At 36.7% G+C, this 15,257-nt stretch overlaps 1 protein-coding gene across 8 annotated transcripts in view; it reads left to right on the top strand.

Moving 5' to 3' along the window:
• SUSD4 (sushi domain containing 4) overlaps positions 1 to 15,257 on the top strand; it is a 70,043-nt gene that overhangs the window by 51,570 nt on the left and 3,216 nt on the right. For all 8 annotated transcript variants that reach the window (XM_039341681.1, XM_039341687.1, XM_039341680.1 and 5 more), the window contains 3 exons: positions 6,978 to 7,169; positions 7,640 to 7,784; positions 10,835 to 11,217. In XM_039341681.1, the coding sequence (XP_039197615.1) occupies positions 6,978 to 7,169; positions 7,640 to 7,784; positions 10,835 to 11,217 (720 nt within the window). The remainder of the gene's footprint in view (positions 1 to 6,977; positions 7,170 to 7,639; positions 7,785 to 10,834; positions 11,218 to 15,257) is intronic.

The raw sequence follows: 15,257 nt of genomic DNA, 5'->3' as shown, positions 1-15,257 counted from the left end.
TGTAGATCTTTAAATAGAGATGAGATAACCATCTGTGCAAAATGCTTTAACAGATTCTGCACTAAGAAGGTTACCCTATTTGACCTCTCCATTCCCTTCCAGTTTTTTTTATAATTTTTGGACTATATATATACATCAGTGTAAGCTAGCAGACATCAGGCTCCATTTGAAGTTGACTTTATTAATTGATTTATTTGATTTGATTTGTAAAGCCATCCATCAAAAACCAGTGACTTTGGATGACTTTATGGCAAACAATCATAAAAAACAAAATAGTTAAAATACAGTACAAAAACACTTAAACACAAATAGCAACCAAGAGATACTATAATCTGTCAGCTTCAACATAGCCAGAAAACAGTGTCCTTCCCACACTCGGAACCCCAGGCCTGGGCACATAGCTTCAAGGCCTGCTGAAAAACCATCAGGGGTGGGGCATCCTATACCCCCGGGGGAAGATATTCTAGAAGGCAGGGGCTATGATAGAAAGGCTATATCTCCTGGTCTCTACAGCCATTATTCCTTGGCTTATAAGCCATCCTGGTTGACATGGAGGCTTTGAAATTTGAGTCTGATGACAATAGTGAACCAGCCCTGCTTTCCTAAATGAGAAATGCCAGGATGTTTTTATTTAAGAGGAGCTTTGACTTAAGACTGATAGCAGAAAAAACCATCTGTTACTCCGAATCTCTGTGCCTTGCCTTGCCTTGCCTTGCTTGCCAACCTTGCCTTACCAACTGATCGACAACCCTTTCTGTACATTGGATTCTGGCACTGTTTGGCCACTCTTGTGCCTGACTCTCTGGACTTGGAACTCTTTATTAATGCAAATTGCTAGATTGGTGGAAACTTGGTTATTTCAAGCGTGTTGGCACATGGCTTTTTGTTGCTTGTTATAAGTAAGTTTGCAATTGCCTCTTGGGTGCGTGTGTCTGTGCTTGGCTTGAGACAGGACATTGCCAGACTGTATTGGATGGGAAAAACAACTGGAAAAATATGATCTCTCAGGTAAGCCGGTCCCAAACCATGAGGTAAAGATAAAAAGCAGTATATTGAATTGCACTCAGAAACATACTGCCAAATAATTCAGCCCTGAAAGCAGCAGTGTTATATGTGCCAAATAATTAGCACCATTTATAACCCATGTAGCTGTATTCTGTATCAGCTGAAGCTTCCAAATGCTTCCAAAGGAATTTTGGCTGGTGGGATCCAAAAAAAGAGCATTTTCTGCCATGACTCCCATCCTCTGCAATATTGTGAACCCCAAGGGGCAATCCGTACCTACCCTTTTGGTCTTCTGAAAGATTTTGAAGACATGGCTCTGCCAACTGGCCTGGGCCCCCTATGAGGGTGCGACTTTCTGGATTAGATAACATCCAACCTCTTCCACTTGCGCACTTCGCTTTCTTCCTTGATCAATTTATTTTTAATTGAATTTAAAATTTAAAATCTCTATTGTTTTAATGTTTTATATGGCATTGTATTGAATGATTTTAAACCACCTAGAGTTGCCTTTGGTGAGATGGGCAGCATATAAGAGAGAGAGAGAGATTATGTTGCAAAATAGTTTTTACTATTCTATTAAGCATGATGTTTACAGTATTTACTGATTCTGCCTTCTTTATTTCAAAATGTTGGCTCTTTCTTCCCATGCACTTTTAATAAAAAGTATAGAAAAGAAGCTGGTACTTTGCTATAAACTCTTGCAGACATATATCTCTATTTAAAGGAAGAAATAACAATTTGGACTCTGTTGGTTAAGGAACTGCAAGTGAGATCTGAAAAAAACACATTGCCCAATAAAATGTTTCTATTGAGAAATACATTTTTCCTTCTGCATTGTTAAAGATATAAAGTTTCCTTTTCCTTTAGATTTTTTTTTTAAGCCTTTTCTGTACATTTGTCTTTGAGAAATGAAATAGATTGGCACCATAAGCTGGCAAATGAGAATGAAAAGTCAAATTGTTGCAGAAAATGCTGTTTGTCCTTTGTACAATTTAATATACAGCAGTTGTACTAAAAGCTATCCTATAATTTCCAAAGTGTTTCCAAATAGAAATTTTACAGTGCCTTGTAATAACATTTCTACTCTGAATCTGAGGAGATTATAACATATCTTCTTTGAAGATTTTACCCTCATTTTAAAGGCACATAAATTCAACGTCTTCTGTGTTGTTCTGACATTCATAAAATAGATTATCTGCTGCCTTTCAAACCAATGCAAACTCATCTTACAAAACTGTTGGGGAGAGGGTATCATTCCTATCTGCTTAGTTTAAATTACAGGCAGAGAATATTCATGTAATATCTCCTAGAGGCTTCTCTAGGAAAACAAAATTTTAAAATTGTTATTTATCCTTTAATTAGAAATCTGAAGCTCTATAATTAGTCTTAAGTTATAGAAAGTTCCCCTGGAACTTACTAAAGTTTGTTTGGGAGCAGGGTGTCATGCTTCTTATTTATTTGAAATGTTATCCTTAGAAACATTTTGGCATGCATCCTAAGACCCCTCAAAAATTGTTTTCACCTTATTTTTTTCTATACTCTGTCCATTTTTAATTTCCTTTTTTATTCATGATATTAAAGTGATTTGTCTCAATTCATTTTTTAAGTGTAAGAAATCCTTGTCTAGTTCCTCTGAATAATGGGAAAATAGAAGAAAACACACTATTTTATTTTAGATATGGGGGATTCATATAATGTCTTAATCCATTTTATGAATCCATTTTATGAATTACATAGGAAATCTAAATATATTTGACACAGCAAACATGTTGTTTATTTATTTTGTCAAAGGTGTTTTCAGCATCTAATAACATAATTACAAATTCATCTTTATTTTTATTCAAATCTATTAGATCTACAATGTAATGTTTTTTGTTGCTTGGCTAGTTCTTATAAACCTGCTTGATTATTCCCACTAACAAACAAGATCATTTGCTGTAAACTATTAGCTGACACTGCTGTTCACATCTTTGTATTAACATTAATCAATGAGATTTGATTATAATTGGCTCATTAGGTATGATCTTTACCTGACTTTGTTATAACTGTAATATAACAAAGAACAGTGGTTAGAATGCAGTACTGCGGGCTACTTCTGTTGCCTGCTGCCTGCCTGCAGTTCGGCAGTTTGATTCTCACTGGCTCAAGGTTGACCCAGCCTTCCATTCTTCCGAGGTCGGTAAAATGAGGACCCAGATTGTTGGGGGAAATATGCTGACTCTGTAAACCGTTTAGAGAGAGTTGTGAAGCACTGTGAAGCGGTATATAAGTCTAAGTGCTATTGCTATAAACCTGGTTAAATACCGCAATAAAATTGCCTTATCTTCATACACTTGACAAAATTTTGGTACCAAAAGATATATAAATATTTTAACCGCAATGTTTGGGCTTCCAGCAACATGCTGAAACATCAGATATATAATCACAATCTAATGTGATTTGTAAAGCCAACTATTGTGTCCAAAAACCTGTATGTGGGTTTGCATTATGATAATGATTTTGCATTGTCTTATTTTGTTTCTGTTACCATTTCCATTATTCACAGTGGATCATAACCTTACTCCAGATGTTAATTATTTTTATGCTTTAGGGCATATTTCTATTTCCTTTGATAGATTGAATATAATTCCTTGGCCAGAAAACATAATATTTAATTTCTTTATTAAAGCATTGTACAATGTACTGTATGTTCTTGGAATTTTTATATTTGATATTGAATGCTTACAACATGACATGGTATCACCTTAATTTTTTAAAAACTCTCTCAGTAAATTTCCAACGTATGTATCATATTTAGGTCTATATTGCTAAGAAAAACTTTTCCCTTGCCTGTCTGATTTGTTTTTCTTCTATTCTGTTTTGATTGACTGCAGGTCAAGTTAACTGTGTAGAATTGTTTCTCTTCCTTTCATAATATTGCTTTTGAGGCCCTAATAATCATGGCCCCTAATGTATTGGATATTTATGGATGTCTAGAGATGGCATTACTGTGGCTTAAACTTTTCTTTTTAAAGCAATTAATCTCTGTGATAGAAAATCTTTTCATTTTGCTTGCTGTTAAAGCAATGCACTGAGAAGACTTATGTTAGATTTCTGCAAGCAGCAGAAAAAATATGTAAAAACAACAGAGGAGAAATGGCTAGAGACCATTGCTAGAGTGATAAAATGTCCATTAATCAGCTATAATTAATTTCTGTGGTTTGCTTATTGAAAAAGATCTGTTTGACCAATACCAACAACTGTTTTCCATTTAACAGTGTTATTTTAAGTCAACCAAGGAAAGTGTTTAAGACCTTCTGCTGACTTCCTGATGAAACTTCCAGTATTCCCCTAGGTTGATTCTGGTTGGAAAAGCTTTCTATGTGAATTATATGCTCTAATTTTACAGTATATACTATATTGTAGCTTATAAAGCCTTAACCAGTAAAAATGCAAAGAAACTCATGTTTTAAGGTACATGGGAGTGAGTTGCACATTACAATCAATTCTTTTTGAAGATTCATTTAGTGTCTGATTATCCTCTTTGAAAGGAGAGAGTGGAATTACTTTTGAAATGCATTATTTATGTGAGTAAGTGTAGGGGGAGAAATTACTGAATTGTGATTTCTATGAAAAATATACTGTTGTGAATTGGTGCATACATTATTTATATTGATGCACTAGGTCTTTACTGTGTAACAGAGCCATGAAATAAGCATAGCAGCCCTCAGAGAGAACAAGGGATAAGATTGCTCCTTTCTCAGAAGGGAAGGAACTTGGAGTTTTAACTAACCTAAAACTGGAGATTTGACATTTGGCAGTTGAATAATTGATTTTTGCAAGTTAGATTCTGGTAACAGAAATTCAGTATAGAAGATTTGTTATGTTTCCATTCATTTTCTTTAGATGACAGCCATCTGAATTTCCTTTCATCATAATACAATATGAGTATACTTTGAGCAGGTATAATAAGCAATAGAACTTGCTTAATTTCCAAGAGGGCAAGTGGTAGATATCAATTTGACCTTCGTATCTAAAATTTATGATTATGTTTCTTCCCCATTGTACAACTCAAGCACATTCAAAATACAAATAAATGTTATGGCCATAAAGTAGAATGGAATATTGAGTATTTCATTTTCAGTCAAGTTTGGAGTGTTGGTTTTGAAGTGACATACTTGCATCCATTTCCCTGAAAGCATTTCTGCCTCAATAGGGTCTATGAATATAATCACTACTGTACAGGCCTTCCTTGTGTTGGTCAAGCCTTGCGGTTTCTCCATTTTCATTTTTGATACTGTAACTGCAACAATCTCCATTTTGTTCAGTACACTTTCACATACAATATCGGAGAATGGATCTGGATCCTCGGTCTTGATCTAATGCAGCTAGGGCCTCATAATTTAAAAGCAAGTTGTTTCCAGTGTTGTAGCACTTTGGCTAGCATTTTAGCCACTCGCCGGGGCACATTACTGATGCCTCTGCTAAATCAGCTCTGCTTGCTAATGTTTTCAAGATTGAGAAGAGTGACCTTTGGTTACTGTGCCCATCTGTTGTCCCAACCCCTGCAGCTGTCCCATCTCAGTAAGTCTTCTTTTCAGATTTTTGAGTAATTGTTTTGTCAGCATTTTTGCAACTGTTAGATTTGCAAACTTGGCCTTCTTGTATCAATGGATAATTTGTTATCTGTTTTTTACTATGTCTTTTCTGTGTGCAAAGGCAGATAATTCTTATTGCCAGATTGATGGTGTTTCCAACTTCAGATCATTGCTTTTCTACACAGACATAATGTGCATTCGGTTGCAGAGTGTCTAGTCTGTGGCTTCTTGACATTATTCAGATAAGTTTAAGTTCAGCTGAAACTAAGTGGCAGATCAGAGGGTAGCACAGCTTTCAATTTGATCTTGCATTGAACCAGGTGATAGTCAGACATTACTATATTTCAGCACCTCTCAAAACCCTGACATCATTAACAACAGACTTAAAGTACCTTCCTTTTAGGAAATAATTGATCATAGAAGCAACATTTAGTGCTCATGACTACCAAGTTAGTTGATGATCAGGCCTGTCCCCGAATAGGTTATTGCAAAGGAATACTGAGTTTAATTGTATCAATTATCATTCATGCTACTAGACATCTTCCCAGCCAAGCTGTAATTTACCAATCTGTGCAATTAGGTCACCTGCCAATAAGAAGAGTCCTCTTTATGGCCTTCATTTATAATGCTGTATAATTCAGTGTAAAAAGGGAAATTTTTTTGACATCACTGTTCACCTCTGTTGATGCAAATTATACTTGAGCAAATACACTAGGCACTACAATTTCGTTGACTCCAGACAAATTTGGATATTTAGGTAGATCACATTCATTATTTAGTGCTTCATGTTCTCTAAATAGAAATTTAAGGGTTGTTTAAGAATTTTACCTATTTAACTATTTTGATATATCTTGTATTAAATACTTTTACATTAAATTAAATTAAGTAGTTGCTTGTTTTAGGTAGGTACAAGAATGTTTATTGTAACAAAATTTATTATTTTTTTCCAATCTTTATGCACCTATTGAAATCTTACAGTATTTTTTAGTTTTAGATTCTAGCATATATTTCATTGACTAAACACGAAGCATGCTTAATGTACTTTATACAATTGTAAAATTATTAAAAAATGAAATAGAGGCATAATATTGGGAATATAATTTGTGTGGAGTTTTTTTGTTATTTTTAATAAAACCTGACATTAATATTTGCACAACAGTGTTTTCAGCAATAGTAATTATTTCATTTTTTTTATTCATAACATTGCACCTGCTATTGTGCAGAAACTAATCTGTTGATGTGTAATATATTGGTACCTGTGGCATAAAATTATGGATATGTTTTATGTTTTGACTGAAGTAACATTGTATAGAAATATTGTTATATTTTTATTTCTGTTGACACTGGGTGTTACTATAGTTAACTCACTTTTTTAATATTTTATTTGTGTCCAAGTTTGTCCGCTACCTCCTATGGTGACTCATGGAGATTATATCTGCCATCCGCGGCCTTGTGAACATTACAACCATGGAACTGTAGTTGAGTTCTATTGTGATCCTGGCTACACTCTCAGTAATGATTACAAATATATCACCTGCCAGTATGGAAAATGGTTTCCATCATATCAAGTATACTGTGTCAAAACAGGTAAGAACAAAGGAATCTGGATAGCCAGCAAAAGCCTAAATATTTAAACATTAAATTTTCAAATAAAAGTATGTTTTGGATTGAAACTGCCTCCACAATATCTTATTACTTGTAGAGTTTATTTTGCTTTCAGAACCAAAGTATCCATAGGAGGTGTCACAATCCAAACTCTGCCCCTTTTGTATATGTGCAATGTCAATAGATATATTAACAATGTGTGGTTTGGCTCCCATGACCATGATTATCATTTTTCTGTTTTGATCTGTAGATATCACTGCTTCCACATGTGATAATTTATTAGATTGGAAATAATTTTGTAAAAACAGAAATAAATATGAGCAGTCATGTTTGTTGTGTTTGTAGCTTTGTAGCTTAGCTTGCAATTTGGGTTCTGATTCTTCTTGTGTACAATAAAAGGCCATTATTATCAAATGTGACTAGTAGTTTTCCTATTACTCTTTGTTTCACAGAACAAGCCTGGCCAAATAACCAGGAAACTCTTTTGCGAACATGGAAGATTGTGGCATTCACTGCTACTAGTGTTCTTCTAATGCTTCTGTTAGTTATTCTTGCCAGAATGTTCCAAACCAAATTTAAGGCACATTTCCTTCCAAGGTTAGTACTGGTTTAATTTTTGCTGGTGTGCAAAGCAATTGATGATTCTTAGGAATTTTATTTGCAACTGATTTGTATTACAATTAACTTATATAACTGTAATAACCTGTTTGTTTTCAGAAAACAGTATGATCAATGTATCCTATTAAAGTACGAGTATTGCGCTTTTTATATATGGTTGTCCCAAAGGTGGGGTTGGATTCCCCACCATCCAGTCAGAGCTGAAGAAGCTTCTTGGATGAGAAGTGAAACATCTTCAAAGAGAAAAAATAAATTACAGTTACCTCATGAAAAAGCTCCTTTATAATTTTATAATTAAAACTTCATTCTATATTCTCAAATCATCTATATATATTTATTTCATTATGTACTAGTCATTTACTTTTGTATTCAGTACATACTTACCTTTGACCTTGCTTTCTTTCATTTTACACAGTTTTAAGTAACATCTTCCTCCTATTATTAGTTTGCTTTTTCATTTCTCCTGAAATTTATTTTTATATAACAAAAGTGGACAGAAGCAAGTTCTTTATACACAGACACTGGGAGGCTTCAGTGTCTAGTTTAAAAACCTTCACTGACTAAATTATTTCATTTTTGAGACCAAATCTGTTCTAGTTTTTTAAATACACAGCATATTCCATAAGCATTCCCTAACAGGACTCCTCTAGTGGCATTGGGGTTGCCACTCCCAGGATGGATCCAGGAAATTATAGGCCAATCAGCTTGACATCATGGAAAAGATAATCAATAATCAAGTGGAGGATTTATGAGTAGCTAGAAGTGAACAAAGTGATTACAGGAAATGAGCATAACTATGTTAAAAGCAGTTCAGGCCAGGCAAAACCTATATCCATCTTTGATAAAGTGACTAAATTAGTGGACCAGTGAAATGCTATGTACATAGTATTCTTGGACTTCACTAAAGAATTTGACAAGTAGACGACAGCCTACTACTTTCTACATTTTTCTATCTTGATGGGAAAATGTGTGACAGACAGTACCACCACCAGATGGATTTGCTGACCAACCATACCTAGTGTATAGGAACTACATCTACATGAAGGGAAACTTGCAATGGGGTACCTCAGGGTTCTGTCTTGGGCCCAGTACTGTTCAATATTTTCATAAATAATCTAGACAAGAAGATAAAAATGTAGTTCATCAGATTTGCAGATGATGCCTAGCTGGGGGGAATTGCTAAAACTTAGGAAGATAGACTCAAAATTCAGAAGGACATTTACAGACTTGAGCATTGGATCCTAGCCAACAAGACACGGTGGTAAGAAAAGTAAGCAGGAAAAACCAAATGCACAGATACCTGGATCAACAGAAGTAACTATGAGAGAGATCTAGGTGTCCTAGTGGACCATCCCTTAAGTATGAGCCAGCAATGTGCCGCAGCTGCCAAAAAAGCCAATGCAATCCTAGGCTCAATCAACAAAGGACTGAACATTGCAATCACGAGAAACGATTAAGCTGCTTTATACTGCACTAGTGAGGCGATATTTGGAATATTGTGTACAGTTCTGGTCACCATGATACAAAAAGATGCTGCAATCCTAGAAAGTGTGCAGAGAAGAGCAATAAAGATGATAAAAGGTCTGGACACTAAATTATATAGTGAACAGCTGAGGGAGCTAGGTATGTCAAAGACAGGGGTGTCAAACTGCTGGCCCATGGGCTGGTTGCATCATAAGGAGGCAGTGGCCACCTCAGCTCTGGCAATGAAAAAAAGTCATGATATGTCACGACATGTCACGTGACATGGCAAATTTGACACCCGTGGTCTAATCCATTGAAGAGAAAGATTGGGGGGGGGGGAAAACATGATAACTGTCTTCCAGTACTTAATGGGCTATCACAGAGAAGAGGGGATTGACTTATTTTACCAAGGTACCAGAGAGTAGGACAAGAAATAATGGGTGGAAGCTTGTTAAAGAGAGATCCAACCTAGAAGTAAGGAAAAATTTTCAGACTATGAGAACAACTAATCAGTGGAATAGCTTGCCTTCTGCAGTTGTCAGTGCTCCATCACTGGAGGTTTTCAAAAACAGGCTGGACAACCATTTGACCAGGATGGTATAAGATCTCTTGACTTGAGCAGAAGGTTGGACTAGAAGACCTCTGAGGTTCCTTCCAACTCTATCATTCTATGTTCTATGATTCTACACTAGTTAGGGTTGCAATCACAACATATTTATGGAGTATTGTGTGGGGAAGGGCTGTTCTCCAGTTTTATTGATATAATAGATCTACCCCCACACTAAAACAGGCCTCGTGCCCACATTAGGTCTTCTAGTCAACCCCTATTGTACAGTACTATACTTATTGTACAGTATCGGTCATTCTGATTTTTAAAAAAACTTGATTTAGTCAGTTTTGTATTAATTTAGTCAATTTTGTGTTATTTATTTTATTTTGCATCGTATTAGCATACAGTGAAGGGAAATATACAAACTGTCATGATTAATGATGCACACACAATTTTAAAGTATAAGACAAAAGTTTGAAACGAACTTTTCTAATTTGATGGGAAATTGTTCAGATCCTGGCTTTGAATTACCCCATGCAAACATGGGACCTGAAGTCAACATCTCCAGAGGGTTCCAGGGTCAGAAGTGTTACTTTATAATTTAACTTTGGTGCTCATTCAGTCAGAGACCGTGACCAGTGAAAATACATAATTGAAGTAATTTTAGCTATCATAACTGTTCTTCCTAGGATTTTCTCCTGTTAATATTTTTATGTTCATTAATCTAAAGATTTTGATATAAATTGAGATATACTAAGATTCTTAATGGGGAATACTGATAGGTTTATCAGTCGTTCCTTAGGTTATTAGAGTTTTTTTTTCTTTTGTAAATATTAGTTACATGATACATTCTCAGAAGGCTCTTGGTATCTTTGAAGTAAATATTTACAGATCTGCTAACTGCATTTCAAAAGATTTAAAATTTTGTTCTTGAAGAACTCTATTTCTGGCAAAGGATGTCTAGCCATTCACATCATTTTTATACACATATGTTCTCTTTTTCCCCCTGATCTAGAGATACTCAAGAGAATTGCAGCAATGGCCCAGACTTTGTGGTGGTAGATGGTGTTCCTGTCATGCTTCCTTCTTATGATGAAGCTGTGAGTAGTGGCATGAATGAATTGGCACCAGGATGTCCGCCTTCTGCAGGCCAGGGATATATTTTTCAAGCAGATGGTCAGAATCCTCCAGCTTATCCTGGACCAGATGATTTGAACAGGTTGCCAGCTGAATTTGACACCTGTGATAGCATTTCAGGCTCTTCAGAACTTCTCCAGAGTTTATACACATCTTCTGCATGTCAGATGGGAGCTCATCCTGTCTCAGACAGAACTGATGTTATCAACAGCACCACTGAAGAAGTAGCATCAACCAGTCCAAGCATTGATATTGCTGATGGTAATTTTGAATGTTGAACCTTATGTGGGATTATTTTAGGGTCAATTTTTTCCATATGGAAAAGCCGTGAGATTGTGCTTGGGAGAAGCAATCTATCCTCAGATCTGTGGTCTGTCTCTTTGTTCTAGCTTCTCTCTCCCTTCCCCCCAACCCCATTTTTTTTCTAGCAAAGCTTCTTTACAAGCCAAATGTTCACTGCTGTCGTAGCAAGCATATATCTGCCCTTTATTGGCTGGAAATGAACTGGTGGGTGGTGGGTATGCTTCATCGCAGAATGTAAATTGGAGGACACCAGTTAATTATGCCATTTGGAGTCTGAATGTCTGATTGTGTTCCCGAAATGCTTCTATTAATATTGATTTATGTCTGTTATAAGGTGCAGTTCTGATTCATCTAAAAAAAATCAGGACAAGCAAAGCGAGTATTATTGTTCATAATCAATAGTATGTGTCAACCCAATTTATCACTGTTAATGTTTTTTTCATGGCAGAGTTCCTGAATATTTGTTGGAGAGGCTGTTTAGCTAGTTTTCATAGATGGTTATTTATTCATGTAATCAGTAAGTCACTAGGGAACTTAAATAGTTATCTAGCTATAGAATGTGAAAATAGCCATTTGTGCCCTATCTCAGGAGCCCATATTTCAAGATCTCCAATCTTTTTTGATCAGGTGCATATTTGAAGTTTTGAAGGTATCCTGTGAATGCCCCAAATTTTTGAAAAATTCTAAACCCAGAATAAAAAAAATCTATATTTTCATAGAATGAAAAAAGTAACATTTTTGTGTTGAAAACTCAAGGAATTCCAAAAACTCAAGGAATCAATAATGCAATATTGAAGCTACGTATTTATTTATTAAATTTATATGGAACCTGACTCACTATCCAAAGTGACACTGTGTGGCTGAATAGCAGAGGACTACTTAGCCTTAATGTATATTTTGTGTTTATGTTTGCTGGGTTTACTTTTCAAGTAGATTGCCAGTTAATTTTTGCTACAGTTCATAATCTTTAATTTCTATGTAACAAGGAATTTAAAACAATGATAATTTTAACTCTTTGGAATATAGCAATCTATTTCATATATGCACAGAGTACTCAGCTATAAAGCCCATGTTTAGTCTCCCCACTGTGTCTGCCCTCAGTTATCTCCAGCCAATGCCAGCAGAGGTGGAACCAACTGATTGATGATTAATTACATGCTATCAATAATGAAAGGTTGGAAGGGACCTTGGAGGTTTTCTAGTCCAACTCTCTATTGTACAATACTATATTTATTGTACAGTATAGGTCATTCTGATTTTAAAAAAAAACTTGATCAAGTTATGGTTGATTCTTAAGAACCACATAGTTTTTCTCCATGATGAGATGGAGTCTATACCTGCTGTCTTATTAATTAATACTGTGTTTCCCCGAAAGTAAGACCCAGCCAAAAAGTAAGCCCTAGCTTGATTTTGGGTGTGGGCCTAAATTAAGCCTTACACCAAAAATAAGCCCTAGTTTTGGGGTGAGCTGCATACCTAAAAATCAAGGTAGGGCAGGATAGGGCGGTGAAGCCGCCCCATGCACCCTACACCTGCTTACCTTGCCGGTAGGACTGCCGCAACTAAGCCTTCCACACCCCAACACTTGTCAAGCTGCGTGGCTACTCACGCCAGTGCCACTGCTCCTGGCAGGAGGTTGCACAGCACTTTGAGCTGCCATATGGTGCTTTGCGCCATTTCTGCTGTTCACAGCAAGAAGCCGCACGGCACTTTGGGCTGTTTCTGCTGCTTCTGGCAGGACGCTGGATGGCTCTTTGAGCCCAAAGAGCCACTTGGCATCCTGCTGCGAGTAGCACAAATGGCCTGAAGAACCGCGTGGTTTCTTGCTGCAAGCAATAGAAATGGCCTAAAGTGCCATGCGGCCTCTTGCTGAAGCAGCAGAAACAGCCTGAAACGCCATGCAGCTTCTTGCCGCAAGCAGCAGAAACAGCGCAAAGCATCATGCAGCCTCCTGCCACGAGTAGCAGCAATGGCGCAATGTGCCACATGGCATCCAGTTGCAAGTGGCATCAAGTGGCCACAAAAGAAGTCAGGCAGAGGCATGACAGGTGTTGGGCAATGGGAGGCCTGACTGTGATGGTCCTAAGGTAAAACATTCTCTGAAGTTAAGACCTAGTGCCTCTTTTGGAGGCAAAAAAAAATATAAGACCGGGTCTTATTTTGGGGAAAACACAGTATTGTCTTTAAGACTCCATTTCTCGGAGAAGTGTTTTTAAATCCCATCAAGGGATGTTGGAACACTCAAACAAAATGGAATTTCCAATTTTGTCCCAATTCAGGATAGAATTTCAGGAGAAAGAGATTTAAAACCCACTTCAGTTCAAAATGTTTCAAATTTTAAAACTTTTCAGATTCTTGGTAAACAATCAGATAAATTATTTTCCAGAAAAGGACTGCGTTTTCATAAAAATGAGTGCAATAGAAGGTGAGCTTTTTATCCTTCTAAGATACTAAGGATCATTTTGAGGTTACATGAGCAAATTTATAGGGAAAGCCAGGGCTGCAATCATTTATTATTATGGATCATCGCACAGTCAGCCAGATGTTCAGACTGGATTTGGCATTTTGTCTACCTATTGAGTCCTTACCCAGGACCTGGGATAGGCAGATGTGGATGTTTGATGGTATTACAGATATCGTCGCAGGATGGAAGCAGTTCCTAATAAGGCCGCCTTTTGCAATTGACTAATAGCGAATTTGTCAATGCCAATGGTGTTCAAGTGGTGCTCCAGTTGTTTTGGGATTGCACCCAAGGAGCCTATGACTATTGGTACTACCCTTGCTTGCTTTTGCCACAGTCTTTCTATTTCTATTTGTAGGTCTTTGTATTTTGTTATCTTCTCCAGTTCTTTCTCGTCTATTCTGCTATCTCCAGGCACTGCCACGTCCACTATCCAGACTTTTTTGTCTTTCTTATCGACAATTGTTAAGTCTGGTGGTGTTATGTTGCAGGTGCTTGTCTGTTTGAATTCTGAAGTCCCAGAGCAGTTTAATTTTATCATTTTCTATGACTTTCTCTATTTTATGATCCCACCAGTTTTTGCTTACAGGCAAATGATATTTTTTGCAGATCTTCCAATGCACCATTGTTGCTACTTTGTCATGCCGCTGCTTGTAGTCAGTCTGTGCAATCTTCTTGCAACAGCTTACCAAGTGGTCCACTGTTTCTTCAGTTTCTTTGCATAGGTGGCACTTACTGTCTGTTGCTGTCTTCTCAATTTTGACTTTATATGCATTTGTCCTTAAGGCGTGATCTTGTGCAGCCAGAATTAGTCCCTCAGTCTCTTTCTTCAATTTTCCTGCTCTTAGCCATTCCCAGGTTATTATCTGCTTTCCCAGCTATTTTTTTTAACGTATTGGCCATGTAGTGCTTTGTCTTCCCATGCCTCTATTCTGTTCTTCATTTGGTCTTTCTTGTAGGCCATTTTGGTCTCTCCAGTAGTCAGTAAGCCTTCCTGATATACTAATTTCAGTGCATCTTCATCATTATTCTTCAGATATTCTTCCAAAGCCATTTTTTCATCTTCAACCACCTGATGTACTTGTAGCATTCCACGCCCACCTATTTGCCTTGGTAGATAAAGTCTGTCAATGTCACTGTGTGGATGGAGGGCATGTTTCATTGTCATTATTTTTCTGGTCTTCCTATCCATTGCTTTTAGTTCTGCTTGAGTCCAGTCCACTATTCCAGCTGTGTACCTAATGACTGGAATTGCCCAGGTGTTGATTGCCTTTATGGTATTTCCTCCATTGAGTATGGACTTTAAGATCTTCTTCACTCTCTTGATGTATTCACCTCTAAGTCTTTTTCTTGACTTCAGTGTGCTTGATGTTGTCAGCTTGAAGGATACCCAAGTATTTGTAGTACTCTTCCTCATCCAGACTCTTAATGTTATTTTCGTGGGGCATCTTGATTCCTTCAGTTTTCACTATTTTTCCTTGTTTGATAGTAAGTGTGGCACATTTGTCCAAGCCAAACTCCATTACAATATCTTGGC

Source organism: Crotalus tigris, unplaced genomic scaffold, assembly GCF_016545835.1.
Source record: "Crotalus tigris isolate CLP2741 ecotype Arizona unplaced genomic scaffold, ASM1654583v1 scf7180000017771.5222438, whole genome shotgun sequence".
NCBI lineage: Eukaryota > Metazoa > Chordata > Lepidosauria > Squamata > Viperidae > Crotalus > Crotalus tigris.
This window is presented reverse-complemented; position numbering and strand designations above follow the sequence as displayed.